The sequence below is a fragment of the Thermobia domestica genome, chromosome 8, assembly GCF_964235325.1.
Source record: "Thermobia domestica chromosome 8, izTheDome1.hap1.1, whole genome shotgun sequence".
Classification (NCBI taxonomy): domain Eukaryota; kingdom Metazoa; phylum Arthropoda; class Insecta; order Zygentoma; family Lepismatidae; genus Thermobia; species Thermobia domestica.
This window is the reverse complement of record NC_137461.1, coordinates 108,205,004-108,228,326: the sequence shown is the minus strand read 5'-3', so window position 1 is coordinate 108,228,326 and position 23,323 is coordinate 108,205,004. Positions and strand designations below refer to the sequence as shown.

The following is a 23,323-nucleotide window of genomic DNA, read 5'->3' as shown; positions in this document are numbered from 1 at the left end:
AACAAGAAAGAAATATAAATTGATTAAAATGTTGCATTTCGTGTATTAATTAAATCTTCATATTTTAAAGACAAAACAAAAGAAAATATACATATCTTCCAGTCAAAGTTCCTTGCTTACATCTGCCCATAATTTGTTCACGAAGTGTCGTTTGTTGTAATCTGGATGAGCTTGGTTCCACAATGAAACTTTATCAAAAACACAATTTATTAAAGCATCAACATATATTTCCTTCTTTACTTTTATTTATTTATTGATTTGTTATCTCCGCACCTCGCAACGTCTTCTGCTTTCATGCAAAACAAACTTTCTTCTCTCACGTAGCGTTCAATTCCTCTGCAGATTACTCTCCTTTCTCACTAGTTGGAACAATCCCAGGATGTTGGGATCGTTCGCATTCACATCTTTTCGTCGGTTTTCGCAGTTCGCAGGTCGGAACTAGTCGGGGCACTCCAATTTATCTCCGCGTGCTGGGAAATTCAAAAGAGAATGCTCCTTATATTTTTCAATCAGCATAATAATAGCATCCCTACTCCAACTCATTTTTCTTTAATACAATTCAATTTCCCACACAAAACAAGAGCATGGCTATTTGGCACAAATCTTTCGCTTCCTTTCAAACTACCACTGAGCTGCGCTGCAATCGGACCAAAAATGCTTCGAAATAGAGCAGGATCTATTGACAAGAAATGCCACAGGATATGCCATGGCGTGGGAAATGCTATAGAATTTGCCACTTTACACGGTAGGATATCGATGATACAATTTTTGCTACGAGAAATGCTTCCGTATAAAACTAGCCTTATTCAAAATAAAATTCTACACTCTTTCGATAAAATAAGTATGTACAGATATATTTTTGGTACAAACACTCAATGGGATATCTTGGACCTTTTCTGGAATTTGTGAACGCTCGTGAATCCGCTATCATCCCTAATTATTTATTTCGTAACTTGAAAACACTTCTGATGCCCAAAATGTAATCTGGGAATTAGTGTCCTCCACCTAATTCGTATGCATCCCGTTTTTCCAAGTTACAAATCTAGTCTACTTACCCAAAAGGTAATTGTATTGACTCATTAATTATGCTATTTCTAATTTATTATTTTAGTTAGTGGTATGTCGTCTTTATAAATATTTTTTTTAGATATTACTCTCTTATTTTATATAAATTAGGAGGCTTCAACCACACACTTTTATTTTATTTTATTTTATTTTATTTTGCAGTTATATACTTTTCTTGTGCCTTGCCTCGACATTACTTATACCTAATTTTCTTCTGTCAATAGATAATTTACAGGAACTGGCAACTCTAATGCTGTCAAACAGTCAATCACTAAAACAACTGAATACTATGTTGCACATTTATATTTAGTTTAGTGTCAATCGTATGAAGTAATTGCTAATTGGTTATAGGCTAAGATTGAGAAATGCCGAAACTTATTTTGTATATAAGCCTCTTGTGAAATGTGAACTTGTGTCCTAAACAGGAAATCATCGTCTGATGCTATTATTTTGAATTTTAATGGAGACATTAGCCTGTGTATCAATAAACTATTAAAAAGAAATGAGGTGACATTTCTGTTCTTTGACTGTCACCAGTGTTTTGTGTATTTAGTAATGTATTTTTCTTTTCTAAGTGAGGTTCTTCCGGATATAGAAAGTCGCATCCGTAAGTATCTTATAAGGTAAGGAATTTATAAATTGACATATTGAAGTTGACAACAGTTTTTACTGTATGTTAAGGATTACTTGATGCTTCGGCTGGCTATGATTTGTCTTGTACAAGTACAATGTAGCCAAATCATTGGGAATAGTTGAAAATTAGTGCTGGTCAAGTTTAGGCACACCACATATTACAAAATTTACAAGTAAAATTCAATAGGCTGCATGAAAGAAATGTTTAAGAAGCAAATGGCCAATGTTTAGTTGATGGGGCAGCCTCTTACAATTTCGCTTATTTCTGCTAATATTAGAACTTCATTTGAGCAGACGGTTCTACCAAATAGAAAATTTAAAAGCCCGTCTGTTCAAGTAATGTCCTAACGGATCTAACCTAACCTGAAAATGGAAGAAGTCTCAAAATTTGATAGAGCCATCTGCTCAAGAATGACAATATTAAGTTGGTGTAGGTTGGAGCTAACTACTTGCGTTATTGTATTCATATTCCCCTATGTGCGCTTCCGTTAAGTACATATTATCTACAGGATTCTCATTCATTCCTCATTTCTCATTTCTACATGCGCTTCTATTCCATCCTTAAAGGGGCCCGCGGTGGCTCAGTGGTAGAGCGTTCACCTCTGGTACGTAGGGTCCCGGGTTCGATCCCAGCCCTCGCCAAGTGAACTTTGTGGTGGACAAACGCCGCGTGCGTGGGTTTTCTCGGGGTTCTCCCGTTTCCTCCCACTTTCTTCATTCCACCATTTCATTCATTACTCATCATCACCGTCTCCTTTAGCCTAACCGGCATAAACGTGGGACGTAAAACTCAAAGATTTCATTTCATTTTTCCATCCTTAAAGGTCCCGGCGGGAGCTCATGTGGTTCGGATTCCACGTTAATCAGTAGGTCCACGTCTCATATAGCCTCGCTGCTGAACGGGACGATAAACGCAAAATCAACTCAACTCCATCCTTAAAGGCTCAGTGGTAGACCGTTCACCTCTGGTGCATGGGGTCCCGGGTTCAAACCCTGCTCCCGCCAAGTGAACTTTGTGGTGGACGAACACCGTGTCATTGGGTTTTCTCGGGGTTCTCCCGTTTCCTCCCACTTTCTTCATTCCACCATTTCTCATAATCACCGTCTCCTTTAGTCTAACCGGCATGACTGTGGGACGTAAAACTCAAAGATCTCATTTTTTCCATTCTTAAAGGAGACCCAAATCAATTGTTTCCCTTACTTCAACCCATTTGTTCTGTAAATCTTGTATTTTTTACGTACTTCCGGCCCTCATCTAGAGAAGTCCCTCACTAGTTTCTGCAGGTGGAAGAATTAAATACAGCTGTATTTTAGGTTTACAAGTGTAGGGTTACTAGTGTAAAATCATTACAAGTACTTTACGACCGTTAAAATAAGTGAGTGCATACCAAAAATGACTATATTAGATACTAATTTCCACCGGCAGAGTATTTCTGTACAGTGTACATTTCATGGCATAGAAAATGTTACAAACTTTAAGTCCAAATTACTAGCAAACTCTTGTGCATTCAGAAACACATGTCTCGATCAACTCCCACTTCGGGTTTTCAATCCAACTCCTATTCCTCTCCTTGTCTAAAGCAGTCTGTCTGACGTACTATATTCTTTAATTCATTCGGAAAAAACAGGAACCATGTTACGAGCTTACTAGCTCTAAAACCATGTCTTGAAATGCCTTTTCAGAGCCTGAATAAAACAATTGTTACAAAGTTCCCATAGCTTCATATACGCCTTTATTTGCATTCTTCCCTTCAAGGACTGCTTATCACATCAAGCTAGGAAGATGCTTCTTGTGAAATCTATGAAAGTTGTCAGTCACGGCAGTAGGTTTTGTTCTTCCCAAAGTCTGTAATGCGGCGCAGAGCTCTAAAAGCTACTGACAGAAATGAGTATTATTCAATGATTAATTTCATTTTGTTTCCCAGTAATTTCAAGCAAATGTTCTATTGGCGTCATTTGGACAGGACAGGAGAGTGTAATTCCCACCTTCCTTGAGTGTGATAAATACATATTGTTTGATCAATTGTATAGTAAAATACTGATATAAAAAGTGAAACTTCTATGTCGGCCGAGATTCTCCTCCTCCCCCGAACAAAATCTAAAATGACGCCGGTTTTAGCAACAGACCTATAGAGTTAGATAGCACATTGCTGGTAAGGGTCGCAAGTTTGATCCCAAGCAATGTGCGTTCATAGTGGACGACGTGGAGAGAGAGAGAGGTTCAAATATGGAGACAGAGGGGGATGATTTACATATACAGTCTTAGAATTGGAGAAAAATGGTCGGATAGCATCCATATTATGATGAAATTTGTGATTTTGTGAAACAGAAGAAGGAAAGTTTCCGAACTGCAAGGCAGTTGTCAAGTTAAGGTTTAGAACTCCTTCTAGAGCATCAGATGATTGTGAAGGGAGGGAAATAGCTTAAGATATCGGAATTAAGAATTTTAAAAAATTTCAGGTTTCGAGACGGGTTTCGAACCACGAATGTCTTAACTATCGAACCATTATTCTATCCATTCGGCCATGGAGAATTCTATGCAGTCATTCATATTATATTTCTTTAGCTATATGAACTTCCCCTTATTCAGGAACACTTTTTAACACAGTAAAAGTTTGTTACTACTGAGTTAATTGAGTTATATTTGATAGAACTATTTGATAAAGTAGTGCCAAATACTCAGACATAAATCACCTTTTGTGAAGCTCTAGTGGAAAAGAAACGAACCGTCAAAAACATGTTAGACTTTTGGAAAGAAAAAATTAAAAAAAAAAAATTGTAAATACAGAAAAGAGTGTCATTTGGTTGCGAAGATATAGCTTTAAAAAAACAGAGCAGATGGAATATACTCTTGGAATGATCAATTGATCACAAAAAACCGCTTCTCGCTATATCATGATTTTTATTCTATGGCGATCAACGTTAATACCGGAAGTACTTGATTTTTTGGCACTTCTGGTTTCAGTGAGGGTTAAAAGACCACATTGTAGCTATTCTTGGAGCCCTGAAGTGCTCCCAAACAACAACGTGCCATCTCACTGTTTTTGCTTTATGTAGATCAATACTGAAACCGAAGGATGCAGATTTCTGTCACTTCCAGTTTTAGTAGAATTAAGGATGGAGATCAAGTGTATTTTTGAGACGCTTAATCGATTGTTGTCTATTACCGTTTTTGTCCTATAGTGATCAACATAAAAACTGGAAATGGTTGATTTCTCCACTTCCGGTTTGAGAATCGCTTCCGTCAACGAATTCGATTCCTAACATTTGACCCGCTGCATCCTCTAGAGGTTTTTTTGTCTTCTAGACGAGTAGGCACACAGATTGGGTAAATATGTAAAGGAGTTTTGATTAACTAAACTCCTTATAAACCGCGAGATATCATATAAGTTCTACTGAATTACGTAATTGAATTGCTTGTATACGCATGTTATTATTATTATTGTCTTTTCATCTAGTACCTAACACTATTTCGTTTGTCCCATCTTCCTTACTTAATTTCTTTAATTTTGTTCTTTAGATCTATGATATTCCCACTCCAGCAATCCGATTGGGAATCTATTTTACCTACCAGAATATTTTGCCAAGAAGGATCCGTAGAATTTATTTTGTTTATTGCCACTTTTTATGTTATGGAATAAGGTTATCAGTCGTTGGCCCAAATATCACAATGATGGCCAGATGTATTGACCAAGCCTCAGTATTCACGTTGCGATCATTGTTGAAATCTAAAGGTTTCGTAGTGGATAGGAAATTAACAATCTGTACCACTGGAAACTACGGGCACAGTCTTAGATAGCTTACTGGTCGATCTCACATATATTCGACAGTTGCCACCGTAGGAATCTCCTTTCGGTTAGATGCCAAATCATTTTTCATACCACGACTAAACATTATGTTAACCAAACTTTCCGTACGTGAACTGTTAATCCATATTAGAAGATGACTGATATTATTCATTTTTTAAAGAATTTAATCTCGTAAGTAATACATTTTGTAGTGAGCGAAATAGTATATTGTGGAATTATAGTATCTGATTCCTTGTTCTTCATTTCAGCTCGTTCTGTTTACTAGATTTGATTTACACCATGAAGATGAGATTTATAACACTGCCACTTTACAGTTCAAGAGAAGCTTTCAACTGAGACTTATTGTAGATTGAAGGTAAGATTGTTGTACTATGCGAGTAAATCCTTTTTAAATAATAAGCTAATCTTAAATTGCCGTAAATTCCTAAAATAATTCAATTTAGATCAGTTTAAGGAATGTTTCACCTCTATCAGAAGCGATAGATTTCTATTTGAGATATGATGTTGAAATATTTGATGGTGTGATACATGATAAATAACCCAAATATGAATAGTTTTACTTTGCAGAACGTACTTCAATCAAACGTTTCAGTGTGCGTTTGTACCTTTGTCGATGGCTTCTGAACTGGAAACATACACGAAGGTTCTTGATCTTCTTCTGGAACATTTCTGTGACGAAAGTAAACAACCTCACTTCTCAAAAATGTAACGATCCCGGCTTCTGAGTTCTTACTGAAAAATTATTTATACTTATCTAGAATTCATTCCAGTTTTCACTCCCAAATAGGACAGCGAATCACAGTCAGTGATAAGCCTATAAGCTGTGCATTATACTTTTTTCCAGAAAGTATTCGTTGCAGTTTTGAAAAGTGAGGTTGTTTACTTTTCTCTCAGAAATGTACCACAGAAAACACAGGAATTTTTACATATGTTTCCAGTCTGTCAACGTGTAGAAGTCAAAGACAAAGATGTGAACGCATACTGAAACTGTTCGATTGCAGTACAACTATTTTGTGACACAAGGTAAGTCTTCATATTTGAGTCACAGAGATAGCTTGTATTCAGGAGATATATATTCGATTCTTAGTTGTGTATTCGTGAGAAACTTTCCTTCTATATTTCCTTAGTGAAGCAACAGACCTACTTTTGAAGACTAAGTACGTTACTTTTTGTTATTGCTGTTGTGCTGATAGAGAAAAAGCGAGCTTGATCTAAGGTGCAAAGGTCATTGAAGTTGAGTTATCTCCTCGCAATTAGTTACTCCTGATTTTAAACTTCATTATCAACAATTTTTAGAAGATATTCTCACTTATACTCAGCTGTATATTGAGATGATAACTACACAAATATGTTGCCTCTCGTGTAGATGAGATGATAATGTAACGGTCAAAAGTTACGAGATCAAGAAAATTTGAAGATCTAATCATTTGCTGTATGTGTGTGTAGACTAAAATTCGATCTTTTGTTCAACATGCTTGATAAACAAGAAAGATATGGTATATTTATGGTTACATTTGTTTTTTTGTGATCATGAACATTCCTATAATAGAAAATGATTTTGTGGTTAAGTTAATGTAGACCACTGAACAAGAAGTGTGGGTAAAGAAATAATAAAGAGTTGAGAATTAATATACTGTGAATATTAAGTCTGTCACATTGTTGAAATAAATATTTCACTTGTGCTCAAAAATTAGAAATGATGCGAAGGACAGGGAGAAATAATATGAAACAGCTAAGAATACCCACGTGAACAGCCTTATAAATCTGCTGCCGGTGATTGATGATGTATTGACATTGGATTCGCAAGAATATAGGATACTATAAGCCAGCGCCGCAAGAATATAGGATACTATAAGCCAGCGCTTATCTTACTGGGTGCTCAGAGTAGTTTTTGTGTGGAAATAACGCAGCGAATGCATTTGAATGACTTGCAGTTGGGTAGGATCGTTGGTCAACTGCAACGAGGCCAAACCGAAATGTTTGTATTGAAGGAGCTGAATTTCCACAGGGATTCATTTCTCGATTGTGGAAGCTGTTTCAACAGGACGGAAATATACCACCATAATTAAGTAGTAGACGCCCAAATGCAACAACAGCCCAAACCGGCATTTAGTCCCAACTGCTAGACGACAATGGTTGGCAACAGTAGGGTCACTTGTTAGGAGTCTCTTCACCGCCGTTGGGGCGGATCTTTCAAGACACACAATTTATAGGCGATTACATGAACATGCGCTCTATGCATCTCATTAATTGCCATTCATGGGAGAGCTCGCGTTACCTGGTGTACCGTAAACTGTGGGTGGACATAGGAACATTAGGGCTATTTACGGATTACTTTGGGTGTATAGTACACGAACGAGTCTGGGTTCAGTTTACGAAGTGATTGTCGCCGTATTGTGATCTGGGATCCGGTACAGCTCTCAAACATTCGAGAGTGGGGTCATTATGGGGATAAGAAAACAAAATTAAATTACATCTGTAGTTTTATGTCCCATGACTATGTCTTGTAAACTAAGGGAGATGAATAATTAACGAAAATGAATGATTATGACAGAAGTATGGGAAGAAAAAGTGGGAAGAAACGAAAGAACCCACCAATATGATCTGTCCAACACAAACTCACATAACCTGGATCGAACCAGGGATTCCTAAAACCATATGTGAACGCTTTTTGAGAAGTCTATACTCTTACACGTATTCGAGCGGGGAATTCTTACAGTCTAAACATATTGCAACGTCATTCTGCACCAGCATATAAGGCTTTTCAGGAATGCAGTAGGTCTTGAAGGTGAAAGTCCAAGAGCGGGACGCTATACTCCAACTGTTGTTTAATAATCTTGTAAACAATATGCTTAGTTGCTATACAACATGTCTCGCAGTCCGAGGTAATCACACAGACTATTGACACCTTTTCAGCATTTTTTTTTTTTTTTTTTTTTTAACACCTGATGACATGTCATGGAATTCTCCCAACCTGTTTTACAATTGGGTACTTCTTTCTTTTTTTGTATGACTACGTACTGTAAATAATGGTACACAGTAATTTCATGATGCTCATATTGTTCCTGTGGTAATACCTACCATAGCTGCAACTTAGTTACTTCAGTTACCCGTAATATTCGAGCATGAATGTGTGTATATAGGATAACTTTATAGTTAAATTTAATATTATAATTATTATTGTGAAAGTAGTAACTCTCAAAGTAGTTCTGTAGTATTAGGTATATTCTATTTTATCGTTCTTGTTATAGGTGTAAACGATGGCAATAGCTCAGCCACTGAACGTAGATTTCGATCATTCGTGGCCGGAAACAGCAGAATGTCTTACATTGGACTTCGGCCCATTTGAGACAGTTCATACATGGAAGCGAATGCCTGAGTGTGATGAATTTGTTGGGGCTAGGTAAGATCTTCCTTTCTTTTCCTTTTCAGTCAATGTCAGGCTGAAATATAGACTGTCAGTGTGTGTGTTTATCGTTTTTCAAAGAAACCTCAAGTTTCTTGCGCAGGTATTTTACTGTGTTTAAATATCAATGTTTATGAGTATTAATAATTGCAGTGTTCTATGTAAGTTTGTTATATGCAAAACTCGCCTTGAATGAAATTGACAGCGTGATGCAGTTTTTAATCTGCCGATATGTTTGAGTTGCTTATCCACCTTTTGTTGTTCTTTTCGTCTTTTGTTTTGTTTCCTTTTCTTTTTCAATTGATAAAAGTGATAATAGGATGGCGAGATCATTTATTATTATTATTTTAACCATCCCATTACGTCGCGTTTTCTATTCTGTACCATTATTTATTTTTATTTCAAACTCTTTCATTATTTTCATTTATTTATTTATATTATAATTTATTTAATCATTCTGTTTGTGTCCCCATTACTACTTTTCTGTTCCAGATCTCTCCATTACTCCACATTTTTAATTATTATTTGCAAGTTACTTAACAGAGAATTTCTACAAGTATGCATCTCCGCTTTTCTTTCTTTCTCTTTCTCTCTCTCTCTCTCTCTCTCTCTCTCTCTCTCTCTCTCTCTCTCTCCAGCACACACTCAAACCTTTAACACAGCACTCCTTTCTTTCGTTATTTTCTACTTTTCTGCTATTTCCACTTGTGAAAATGATATAAGGAAATATGGTGGGGGTGGTTGGAGGGCCTTTTGTCTCCACAGTAGGGTGGTTGATGCAGACTTTTTTATGTTTCGTCCTTTCCTGCTTATTGTCTAAAGATAATTACACCAAACAATATTCAGTTAGCGCAAAAAGTATTCATACACTTACAAAACGGGAAAAAAAAATCAATTCAAGCAGAACAAAGAGAAACGGAAGATGGCAAATAAGCTTTTCAGACACTGAAGAAAATAAAAGTGTAAATGATAATTTTACTGTTATATATTTCCTTAGATGCAGTAAGTTCTGTGTGCAGTTGTGTATTTAGATACTTAACAAAACAAACTCTTTGTATCATGTGTTTTGTGATTTTTTTATGAATTTTGTATTGATTTTTACAACTTTTGACTCTTACAACTCCTTTTTACACTTTCCTTTTGATCGCTGCTTAGTACTGGTGAGCTACGCACGAAAACAATAAGAAACTCGTATAAAATTTTGCAACAAGATAATTACCCATTTAGTTATATTTAGAGTAGAATGTATGTTCATATAACAATTGGTATAATTTCCATTTGATTTTTCCTACCTATTGGATAATTGAAATGTTCCTTTTTCACAGCTTCACGAAACTTTCTATATTTTTTTGTCGTGATTTCCTATATTTTTTTCATTAGCATTGGAAAACCTGAAAGTGTGAAAATGGGTATCTAACCTTTTATTATCAGCTTGTCTTTTATAAATAACTGTTATGTAAGTACATTTTGTTTTAGTTCAGTTGATATAAACTATGTCCTTTGTTGTAGCCATATGTATGTATACAGAGAGGGAAGAGGGAGGTAACTGGGAAACATGTAGAATGAAGGCAGCCGGAGTGTAGGTGGCTACATTATCTCTTGTATGTGTCGAAGTTTGAATTAGTGTGGAGCCGTATTTCTATATAGCTCGTGGTTCTTTATGGACTGTCCAGAATAAATGTGCACTACATAATTAGAACAAAAGAGATTGGTAACGGAAATTATAGTGCACTATAATCCCTTCGGCTAAAACTCTTCATGAAATGAGACGAAAGAAACAGAAAGGAAAGGAGAGTTAAAGAACAGAAAAAAACTGAGAAGCGTCCAGTGCTGTGATTGTTTTCACTATTTTTTGATAGTAATTCATTCTATACACACTACCGTTTTGTGAAAATTTCAAGACCAAAAAGGAGGACATGTGATTGAAATGAAATTTATACCACACCATGACAATCAGGGTTGATTGTTTTTTTTTTTTTTTTTTTTTTTCAAAAAAAGAAATATATAGCTTAAATCAAATTTATTTTGCCTTAAACAGAAGTAAAATGGGATATTTCTGACCATTCTAAGGCACAGACAATATACTGATTTTTATATTGTAGAGGAAGCTTGAGAAGAAAGCTTGAATCAGTATTACATTCAATATTCACAATTTTTAGTTCTGAATTGTACATATCGTAATATATATAATAGCTGGGTAATACAATAGCCTTTTCATCCTAACTGAAATGGTTACATATACAGTATATACGAGACAAAAATAAACGACCAAAATCGTCATTAGTTTTAATGGCAATTTTGGTCGTTTATTTTTGTCCCGTACTATATATATATATAACGGGTTGAACAGTTTGAAATGAATTTTTGAAGTAATTTCTACCAACCGCAAACTGGGATTTTTTCATATCACTTTGACAGGACATGATGTCACTTTCGGGAGATAAAAATTTATGCCAAAAACAGTGTCTTAGGAGCCTCTCAAGTTAGGAAAATGAAACTTGGTAGTTAAACTCCTCATTGGAAACAACTGAACACTTGTCCAAGCGTTTTGAATAATTTCACTTATAAGGAAAGGAGGAGGAGATTTATTCTCAAATTAATGTCGTCTGTCTCATCATCACGGGAAAACGGTTGAATTGTTTGAAATGAATTTTTGAACAAAGCACTTCGATCGAGCAAGTTTTTCACTTGTTACTTTGATGAAAATGCGTGTCCTAAAGGGAACGCTAGAGGTGATTTAAATTGTATTACAAAAATGGAGTATCTCACGAGCTCCTCGCGTTCTGAAGATGAAACTTCGTATAAACCGTCGTTATGAATAAGCGGCCACTCACTCCATCGTTTTAAAAATTTCCGCTTCTAAGAGGAGGAGGAGAAGGCAATTTCTGTTATTCTCAATGTATGAAAATAACATCGACGTTATCTGTTTCATCGTCATGGATAAATGAATAAATCATTTGTAATAAAATTTTAAATATAGTTAGTACTTGACTCTAGCCAACACTGAACGAAGCTGTATGATCCGTTATGTACGGTCATTTTGACAAGATGACTGTCATTCTGTATTGTTGTTGCACTATATCCAGTATCCGATCGTTGTTGCGTACGACTCTCTTCTATTCACTGTTTGCACACATGCATCATTGTTATAGCAGCATGTCCAGTACGAACAAAAATTTCATGGTATGACATGCCCGTTTTCCGGAGACCGATCATTCTGACCTTTCAAATTCACTCACGTGCTGGTATTGCGCCCTTTGACGCTGACGAAGTATACTGACATTTGTTTTTACGTTTCCACTTCGTTTGACTGCTCTTTACTGATTGAGTGTGGCGTAACTGAAGCGAGGGTGCATTGCTGACACGAGAGAGGTCGCTGCTGGTATCCGCCATTTCTGCAGTCTTAATCACTTATTGCTGGTACGCTGTTATATTCTTCCTCCGAATCTGGTGTCATTTGGGCCATTCGTCCTAGATGTTGGTATTTTCACAGACAGTACTGTTGTAATTGGAACAAAAGAATCCTGAAGCGAGAATAGAAAATTAGTTACCAGAGAATATTGCAAACATGATCTCTCACACTAGAAAGTACACTATAAGCATTTTCGCTAAAATACTTTACCAGATAAGGAGGGAAAGAAGTAAAGAAAAAAATTAAGTGCAGTGGCAAAGCATAAAAAAGTGCAATGAGCGCCATTTTCAAATTTCGAATGTATGGTCGTGGTCAAGGAAAAAGAATGTCCGCTCAAAAATAACGGCCCACTATGAGAACACCTACCTGGAATTTCTTCGGAAACTGGGAGCTGTAATTTTTCCATAGCTTTTGAGGTGATCGAGTCATCCAAGACTCATTAAGACCGTAAAAACGTCATCCTCCAACCCTTTTGCTCATCTTTCAGGCTCTTGGGCACCCATCTTATACCGATTTTGTGGAAGTGCAGTTTGTCGTGCATAATATCATACGCTGTACTTTACGAAATGTTAAAACTTTTGTGTCGGTTCGCAGATCATTCATTCGAAATTGCTTCCTCAATTAATACTTCTAACAAGGCTGGTATTGGAGTGATTACAGGTCGGCAGAATGTAGACGAATCGCAAGGTTTATCCTGTTCTCTTAAGGAACTTGCACTATCTGATGAGGGTACTATCTATCCACTTATACCTATCTTAGTGATTTTTCCATTACCTTTTTAAGAATTTCAGTCTAAAGGTTTCGCGCAGTACCCCACAAAAACTTGACACGTCGTTGCTCTTCCTTTGTCGAGACAGTAACATTTACGACATTTTTGTGACGTATACCACATTTCTTTTACCAGGGCAACTGGTGATCCAAGCACACAATCTCTAGTGTAATCTTTATACTTACAATTCGCTATTTGCAACCTGCAAAAAGAAAGAGAAAATAGTTGACGTTGCTTTCCGATTTTTCTTCTTATATGTAAGGTTCACAAGAAATGCTAAGGATTTTTTTTTTTTTAAGTCTTATCGATCATGTAACAAATTAATAACGAACAAATTGTGGCCAGGAATGAATAAATTCTAACAATATCATTGCATGCTTTATTCATTTTAGTGGTTAATAATCCTGATTAATTTGACACAAGGTAAGATCAACAGGCGTACTTATGGTTTTGCATCTTTGAACATTCTTGCTCCTTAAACCATAGAGTGATGCTTAAGTTGTACAGTATATTTCAAAGAGCTCCTTCATGGCTGAGCGGTTAGTGAACGCGCTTTTGGCGTGGAAGACCCGGGTTCGATTTCCGGCGGGAGCTCATGTGGTTCGGATTCCACGTTAATCAGTAGGTCCACGTCTCATATAGCCTTGTTGCTCAACGGGACGTAAAACTCAAACTCAACTCAATATATTTCAAATGCAGATTTTTATTTTATCGGAAAGAATTTCTGCAAACAAAAGCACTGTATGTTTCAGGTTAATATTGTCATTCATTTAGAAGTATTTGTTAAGTCAGGGGCCGTGGTGGCAAAGTGATAGAGCGTTCACCTCTGGTGCATGGGGTCCCTGATACGATCCCAGCTCGCGCCGTGTGGACTTTGTGGTGGACAAACACTGTGTGCTTGGGTTTCCTCGGTGTTCTTCCGTTTCCTCCCACTTCCTTCATTCCACCATTTCATTCATTTCTCATCATCACAGTCTCCTTTAGCCTAACCGGCATAGCCGTGGGACGTAAAACTCAAAGAGTTAATTTCTTTTCATTTTCGTTCATGTTTAATTTAAAATGTGAAATTTTAATATTTTCCTTCCCACCAGAAACCTAATTTATTGTTAAATCGATACTGGTAGTAAGATTACTTTTATGTTTTCTCTTTAGACGAAGTAAACACACTGTAGTTGCCTACAACAATGCCATCTACGTATTTGGTGGAGATAATGGAAAGAGTATGCTGAATGATTTACTGAGATTTGATGTTAAAGAAAAGTCATGGGGAAGAGCCTTCGCAACAGGAACACCTCCAGCTCCACGCTATCATCATTCTGCTGTGGTAAGAAGAATTATAAGCAAAAGTATTTTAGAGAAAATCTCCTTGATTCATTCTTGATGGACCATTATTATGTGTTTTATAAATTAGTTATGTGCTTATAAGTAACTGAGTGGTTGTAATAGGTAGTTCCAGTGGAAACATATGTGATTCAATTTCTACGTTAATTCTTATTCCTTATATAGTCTTAGCTTTGAAAAGGAGTGTTCTATAGAATTCCAAACAAGCAAATACTTTTAAAATACGAAGTAGTTTACCTGATATGGTACATTAAATGCCTAAATTCATTCAAATATTTTCCACTTTAGGTACTCAATTTCTTCATAACTTTTTAGACATTATGATAACAACTAGACTATTGAAAATTAAAATGTGAAATGTTTTAAGTATTATTAGTAAAATTTCACTATCTAGAAGAGATAAATGGAAAAGAGCCTACATAATGAAAACGGCATTTCAGTAGGAGGTAGAATGATCAGGTATATACGTTTTGCAGATAATATGGTACTTATTAAGGAATCTGAAGAGGGTGTCAATAAGATGTTAGGGCTGTGAAGAATACGGGATGGAAATAAATTTGAGAAAGACAAAACCCATGGTGATTGGAACGAAGCGGTCGATATCAAATATAGAAGTAGGAAGGGGAAAATACAACAGATAACTAGCTTTCGATACTTGGGTAGTATTATTAGTAATGATATGAAGTGCGAACCTGAAATAAAAGCAAGGAGAGGAATAGCAAAAGAAGCCTTTAGAAGGAAGAAAAGTCTATTTTCTCGGGCCTTGAATAAAGGGTTGAGAAAGACTCATAAAATTCTTCATGTGGAGTATTTTATTATATGGGTCAAAAACATGGACATTACGCAAAAATAATGAAAAACGATTGGAAGCTTTGGAAATGTGAGTGTAGAGAAGAATGGAGGGAATTAGCTGAGTTGAGCGGAAAACGAATGAGAGTGTCTTAGAAATGGAGAGGGAGCAAATAACAATTTTAGATATTATTGAGAAGAGGAAGAGAAACTGGTTGCGAATATTGTCTAAGAAGGAAGTGTATCATGAGAGGCGTGCTAGAGGGTATGGTGATAGGAAAGAGAGGGAGAAGGAGACTACCAGTGATGTACGATATCAAAACAGAAAAATCGTACATGAAGACGAAGTGATTAGCGGAAGACCGTGGAGCATGGAAGCTTCTCAGTTGCAGCAAGTGACCTGCCAATAATGGCATAATACTGGTGGTGGTGGTGGTGGTGGTGAGGAGGAGAAGGAGGAGTAAAATTTATAAGATTCCTAATGAACTATAGTTCATGTTATATTGCACCAACAGAGTTTTATACCTTATATGTGAGTATTTTAAACTAAGTTAAAAGTGAACTACGAGTTATAACTTCAGAATTCGATGCATAGTTCAGTAGGGCTGTATATCAAAGTACTCTCTACTTACTCTTTTACTAATAATACAAATGTTATGTTTAAAAGAATATATTCCTTTAAAACTTTCAGGGGAGCTAAATAATGGTTTCCAGCAGTCCAAGGAAAGAAAATTCTAAATAAAAAGGAATAATAATAATAATAATAATAATAATAATAATAAAAAATATCTTTAACAGTAGTTTTCCGAATTTAATAATATATGGATATACTACATTATGTTATGAAGACTTACTTATTAGTCTCAAGTTTTGCGTGACTTAGTGCAAGGCTAGTGAGCAAAATATTTCTAAATAGTATCTTATATTCGGGGAACAATGACTATATTTTTCAGGAGATATTCGTGATATATTCGTACAATATGTATAAATCTGATTTTTTTTTCCTTGGTGCTCGCGTAACATACTCATCCTGTCTGTACATGTAGTCTTGGGTTGGACCCTGGTGGAAATAGGCTACTTGCCTCGTATGCAAACACTCATAGCCTGAGTGGTGAAAAGGAACATTAAACTCCGGTAAACTTGTCGGTCAAAATTGACTAAAGGGTGGAACATACAGATACTTCAATCATTTCATTTTAAAATTTTATTCATGTAGTTTTGAAGTTGTCCCGTATTAAATAGTAATGTAATATGCTGTATCATTCAATTCAGTTCACTCCACGAAGTACATTAAAGTGAAATGTAATAGACCATTATTATGATGGATGTGCGAAATTTGCATAAAATTCTGCCGGGTTGTTGTAATGGTTACACAGTTATCTCAAATGATTCAACCTTCGAGTGTTAATGTATAAACATATGTCATTTTTAAGTTCCTTTGCTTTTATATATATATTTTTAACATTCAGCTACGATTTTTCCTTTTTTTTTTTCCGGAGGAGGGGATACTGACAAATGAGTTTCTGCGTAGATAACTATGTACAAAAATTAAGTTTGCACATGAAGGTATTGACGGTTCTCGTATCAGACTGTCAATAAGTTCAAATAAAACATTTTTGAAGTGATTATACGTTGCTTCCTTTGGATAAATTTATGATTTATACGTAGGGTGATCTGCGACAATTTTGGCACGGCAAGGGTCTATAATTTCCATGTATTTCAGTTTTATAGATCAATTTAGTATAATATGTGTTATTTAGAATAATACCTCACAAGACAAGTATAATTGTTTTTTTATTTTTTTTTTAATTTTTTTTAAGTGGTTTTATTAGCTGTTATAAGCAATAAAAGAAACTGCTTCCATCTGTCGCACGGAAATTTCATAACATTTTAACTGGCGTTAGTTTTTAAGCTAGCATTTTTTTAAAAAAATATTTTTAGTAATGTAGTTTGTTTAACCATGTTCTAAAGTACTATAAAAAATAAATACATTACTTATTACAATAAATGATATGATGTACGAGGCAGGAGTAAAAGTGAGGGGGAACGCCGTTCTCCCACTTCCAAAAAATATGTACGGCGTGACTTCATAACGTTACCTACCGTCACTCTACCTTTCCAGATCCATCTTTACCCCTGGTACGAGAGGTGCTATAATTGCCTCATTTTGTTATGCTGTGGGGCAGGGGGCAATTATGGCAGTGTTCTCCTGTAATAAGAATGTAAAATTGAAAGAAGAAAATGTATCAAAACAATGCGTATGAGTATTCTAAGATCTGCTGAATTTCGATGTATTTGTAAACATCTGTGACATAACTACATTACAGCTGAAGAACTTCTTTTTTTGATGTTGATATAGTGAAGTGGATTTTTCGCCCTCTCACCCTAAATAACATGAACCATTTATAGTAGAAGACAGTAAAATGGCAGGAGAAATGTATGTACAAATGGGTTTCTAGATACAAAGATGAATTTTTCCTAATAGAACCGAACTCAGATTTTGACTGAGAAGTCGCTACTTAGATTGTTCCTTTAGCAAGTCTTTAAATGTAACTGACAGTGTAGGCTATTTACATCTTCCAAAATATGCAGAGAGTGTAAATGTTTTAAATAAATTGAGGCTTAAGAGTTTTAGTTTTTTGTGAGTTTTCATAGTTAATTTGTTCTTATTTGTTTCTGTAGAATAAAAAAGAATAAAAAAATATAACATTCGTTTACGCTGTCTGACATTTTATTCATAATTTCCTTATAAACAGAGGTAGAAAACATTTAGAAGCATTATTTTAAAGGACTAAAATAAGTCTATAATGTGGTTGCCCAAAACTCAGTGCACTGTAAATACAGTAGAAGCTAGGAGACTTTGCCATACTTAGCCCATGGTTGGGACAATTCTGGCCTTTGGGAGTTCAAAAACCAAATCTTTTACAGAGATTTGTCTTATAGAGGTTTGTGATTTTTCTTTTTAATTCATGCAAGTAATATGAAAGTAACTTAGAATTATTATGGCATTTGTCAAAGTTAAAACAGAATTATTATGGCATTTGTCAAAGTTAAAACAATAGATGTTATTTTGTTATGTAAGCAGTTAAAGTTAAGCGTTACGTTTACCTGCCATAATTACCCCACGTCCCCCTATTGTCGGAATGCAGACGATGAACATTTTGTAAAAACTATCATCGTTTTCCGAATATAAGTTACTACGTAACTGCAAACATATTTTTGCTATATTTTGCTCATTTACCTTGTGCCAAGAGTTATTCGATAAGTATGTCTTTACAAACTTTGTAATATAATTATGTATTATCACATTAGCAACATTGTTTTCAGATTTTAATTTTTTTAATGGAAAATATGATCTTCTGAAACTTAAGTTATATAGAGCAGATCATTCGTTTAAAAAAATCCGTACGAAGACATTTTACGGCACTCTTTCTGTGTCTACGATCTTTTACAGAAATAGGGATAATATATACTATTGCTGCGATTACATTCGCATTTTTTTTTAATTTTTTTTTTTTTAATAAATATATACATTAAGTAGAAGTTCGCATAGAACAATCATGGAATAACAGAAAAATCTGGTCAGCCCAGTGATCAGATATTTTCTGTATTATGCCACCTGCGTGTTTGTTTATTAGCAAACGGATTGGAAATTACGATGTATTGTTCTGTTTGAAAGACAGGGCAGTTAGAGGTCTTGTTCTTTTCCAAACCTGGATTCTTTTCAAGTGTTCTGTTCATAATTTTAATGAAATAATGGGTAATATTTAATCTAAGGGAAATGTTAGCTGCAGAAGGGTGATGATAAATAAAAGTGGATAATGCCAAAGGATTTGGTGGAATGAGGATAACAAGGAGGAGTAGAGAAAACCACAAAAAAACCCTAATGACAGGAAGTTTTCCAGTACAAGCTCATTATGGTCTGGGGGCCGCGGTGGCTCAGTGAGCGTTCACCTCTGGTGCACAGGGTCCTTGGTTCGATCCAAGCTTGCGCCAAGTGAACTTTGTGGTGGACAAACACCGTGTGCCTGGGTTTTCTCTGGGATCTCCCGTTTCCTCCCACTTTCTTTTGTCCACCATTTCCTTCATTTCTCATCATCACCGTCTCCTTTAGGTAGCTGGCATACCGTAAGACGTAAAACAAACATTTTTTCTTCTTTATGGCCTGGATTGAACTTCAAGCACTTTACTTCAAAACTGAGAATTGATCCATTTAATCACCGTGTTTCGCTTTCATGATATATACGTAAGGTTAATTCTATTGATAAAGTTTTTTCTTTCTTTCTTCCCTTTATTCGTCGGTTTATTTATCCTTAAGAAAGACAGATGCGATTGCAGAGAATATTGTTAAATCAATCTACAAGAAGTAAATGTGCATGTTAATTGTCAATCTAATCACGATTGACAATTACGTGTAAGAAAGTTTTCACGTATAAGCTTATGTGTGAAATCGAAAACTTAAAAAGACTTGTCCGTGATTATTATTACCCTTGTGTGTTTGTTTTGTTTTGTTATAGGTGCACGAAACATCGATGTTTGTTTTTGGTGGTTACACTGGTGATATTCATTCTAATTCCAACTTAACAAATAAAAATGATCTCTTCGAATATAAGTTCCAGACTGGTCAGTGGATAGAATGGAGGTTTCCTACCAAGTAAGTGCTTGTTTAGTAAATAAAATTAAAATATAAGCAAAGAAATCAGTCTACAGTTTCTCAACATTTGCATTGATAAGCCGTTGAATTATGACTGCGTAACTAATATGACTGCAGGACATTTTCCGATTCTGAATGCCACTATTTCTGGCTTTAGTATTGTTTTAGTCGTGTAAATCCTTTGCATAACGAAATCTGTTTATTATAGGTTTATTTTTAGGTAAGGTTTTTAACTCAAATGTAAAAGATCTTGTATCCAGCGAATTAAAAATTGTGTCAAATGGTTTCGATGTTTGTTGACATCTTTATCAATGACTTCCATTCAATGAGGAAGGAAGTAAATGAAATCCTCACCTCTCAAATTGTGATGAACTTGGCTTCTTGGAAAAAATAATCCATGTCAAATCTATCTTATAAAGCAAATCCATGTCAACTTTATACTCTTCACAGATTTTTATTAGTCTAAATTCATCATTTCCTCTTGAACAGGGAGTAAAGTAAATTATAATTATCAAGAAACTTTCACCAGCATTTTTACTAACAGGAATATATATAAGTTTCTAATAGTGAAAACTGTAACTATTCTTTTCCCTTTGTGAAGCCAGCTAGCCACAATTTGAAAAGTGAAGGTTTCATTTTTTGTTTCAGAAAGGTTCCACAGGAAGGCAGGAACCTACTCATATGTTAATAGTTAGCAACTAATAGCAATCATCGAACATTGAAATGGCTAATAGAATTTTTAATTTTCCATATGCAAGGTAAAATATTTTATATTTGAGCTATTCGTTATGTATCCTATAGCAGTCATTAGCAATTTTTAAATAGATTTGTAGTTCAATGTTTTTTTGAGACCGAAGCTATATAAGACAGGACGTGTGTAGGGCTTAGGAAATTGAATTGATGCCACACACAACTTAAAGTCCAGACCACGCACGCTCGGATTATTACTTGTTCCGATCTGTGGCTCACTTCCTGCGCTCGTGATGCTTCAACAACCGAAAGAAAGTGGAAGCTACAGTGCAAGAGTTCTTCGCCTCGAAAGACAAGAACTGCTATCAGCATGGGATCTAAGAACTTGCTGAAATGTGACTTCAGACGTTGCAACACGGATAACCTCTACTTCGAGTGCTGGGCAGCTTTCAGTGTAACTTCAAAAGAGGTACACTGTATTGATGTGTATATTTTATTTATTCATTAGCAATGTTGTGATTCAAGGCAGTTAACAATTCTGGTTCAGTGATTAGTTTTAGTCATGTTAGTATAATTTATTAATAATATTACCATTATTTATATTATATTAGAGCAATAGTGTAGGCAGATCTTACATTGAGTGGGTAAGACTATTTTGTTCTTTAAAAAGGAAAAGTATCAAGTGTCCAATTTTAAAGCATTTTGAGAAAGGAGCTTAAGTACCGTGATTGTGCTACGTTAATTATCAATAGAAGGGAACGTAACACAAAAATGCTGACGAAACGAATTTTGGTTGAGAGAATGGAAGAAAGTCATATCTACTCTCGTGAATACTTTGCCTTTATAGTAGGTATGAATCATTAAGTGGGAGTTACCGTGAATGTAAAAGTTTGGCCGCCCCTACAGATTCATTCTTTGGGTCATATATATAAACAATAGAAGGGGGGCCAAACTGGCGTTCCAGTAAATCGAGAGTTATGACGTCATCAACATGGCCGCCCGTGAAATTTCCAATAGAATTTTTAAACGCGTATAATTTCTTTCAGAATAGAGCTAAAACAGTCGTTTTTGTCCCAAACTAAAGTAAATTAACTGCAAATTATACATAATTAATTGGTTGCAGTATCTGTATATGGTGCCATGTTTGAGATTTATTAAAGCAAACTTGGAAAAAGTGTTTTCTAGACACTTGTTTTTAATTTTAAATCTGAATAACTAATTATCAAGAATTCTAAAAATATTGTAGTAACAGAAAATGTAGATCTTATGATCTACAACACGTTACCAATATATTTTCTGTATCATTTCACATAAGGTAGTTATGTGATTTTAGAGAAGACATAGTGGGGTGGCTTCGTAGCTGTAAAATATAGGTATGTTATACTTGTATGAATAAATAAGAAAGAGTTACAGATGCTCCACCACTGCAGATTTAGTCTTTCGGTCACCTAGTTAATAACATAGAATGGCAGAAGTGAGATTCTAACAAACCGAAATTTCTGACGTCATCAATATGGCCGCCCGTAAATATTCTAGTAAAATATTTAAATCTGTATAACTTCCCACAAAAAGAAAATAGAATCGTATTCTTTGCACCAAAGTAAAGCAAGTTAATTGCATTTATATAAAATGAATTTGTAATGTCCAGAATCCCGCTATATACTGTTATCTATAAATTTTGGGTACCATTTTCAGAGTTAAAAATTGTATAAGAAATGTGAATGTTGACAATATTTTATTTTTACAGAATGAAGTTACATAATATTTCAGTTAGCAATACTGTTGTTGTAATCATTTGTATCTAAAATCTCTGACAAACTATTTGTGGAAACACTATTTTTCATTTTGGGAGGAACTAAATATAGTTTTACTTTCCCGTTACAGCGTTAGCAAACTATCATAATAGTAATATTAGTAATAACTGTTACATTTTATAAGGCCAATCATATGAACACTTGCAAAGTGCAGTACAATTTAATAATTTCTTCGTGCAGACGCATGATTTTGAACACTTCTTGCATCCATACTTGACCATCTTCTGAAAGATATTAGCAGGGAATGAGAATGTTGAACCATATTGGTAGGAGTCTATTTTCTTCTTTCTTCCACCCATATTTGCAAGGATCTAGAAGTATAATTTCGGCCATGTTTGCAGAAGCCCCTCTGTATCATTGCAGGTAAATAGAACGCCTGCAATGATACAGAAGAGCATTCTGTGTAAAAGACAATTTTTCTGGATTTTGGATTTTCAGGGAAAATATTGTTTTCCTTAAATTGTTGATGGTGTCTTTTTCCTGACTTCCATATAGATTACTAAAACCCAGTTCAATAGATTTGACTTCGGAAGCGTCAAAATCCAGGAGAGTGAAAGGATTATCCATCATGTTTACCAATGCTTCAGTTAGTGACTTAGGGCTCGTCTTCCATGTTGTAAATGCCATACTTTTAGACTTTCCTCTTAATGAAGAAGTTGAGTCATATCCATTGAGAGCATACCATAGTGGCAGAGCACTACTTCTAAGTAGTCCCAGTTCTGCCGTGATCTTCTCTATGTCTCTACGTCCTTTTGTCTTATTTCCTGTTCCGAAATATATCAGCGGTTAAGTCTTCTGCAGCTATTAAAATGATAAACTAAAATGACAACAATATCGGAATTCAAGGTTCGTACTAGTATTGCCCTTGCTCCTTCTCTCAATGAGTGCAACACATGTAATAAATACAATTCTGGTGTCAGCTTCATGGTTGCGTCTTTAAG

General features: G+C 35.3%; 1 protein-coding gene across 2 annotated transcripts in view; it reads left to right on the top strand.

The window, feature by feature from the left end:
• Window positions 1-1,341: 1,341 nt before the first annotated feature.
• Window positions 1,342-23,323, top strand: part of Lztr1 (Leucine zipper like transcription regulator 1) — a 66,140-nt gene continuing 44,158 nt past the window's right edge. The window contains exons 1-5 of one of the 2 annotated variants that reach the window (XM_081768868.1): window positions 1,342-1,672; window positions 5,756-5,862; window positions 8,759-8,910; window positions 14,247-14,418; window positions 19,742-19,878. In XM_081768868.1, coding sequence (XP_081624994.1) covers window positions 8,768-8,910; window positions 14,247-14,418; window positions 19,742-19,878 — 452 coding nt within the window. In that variant the 5' untranslated portion in view covers window positions 1,342-1,672; window positions 5,756-5,862; window positions 8,759-8,767. Of the gene's footprint in view, window positions 1,689-5,755; window positions 5,863-8,758; window positions 8,911-14,246; window positions 14,419-19,741; window positions 19,879-23,323 lie in introns of both variants that reach the window. The other variant, XM_081768869.1, reaches the window with a different exon arrangement.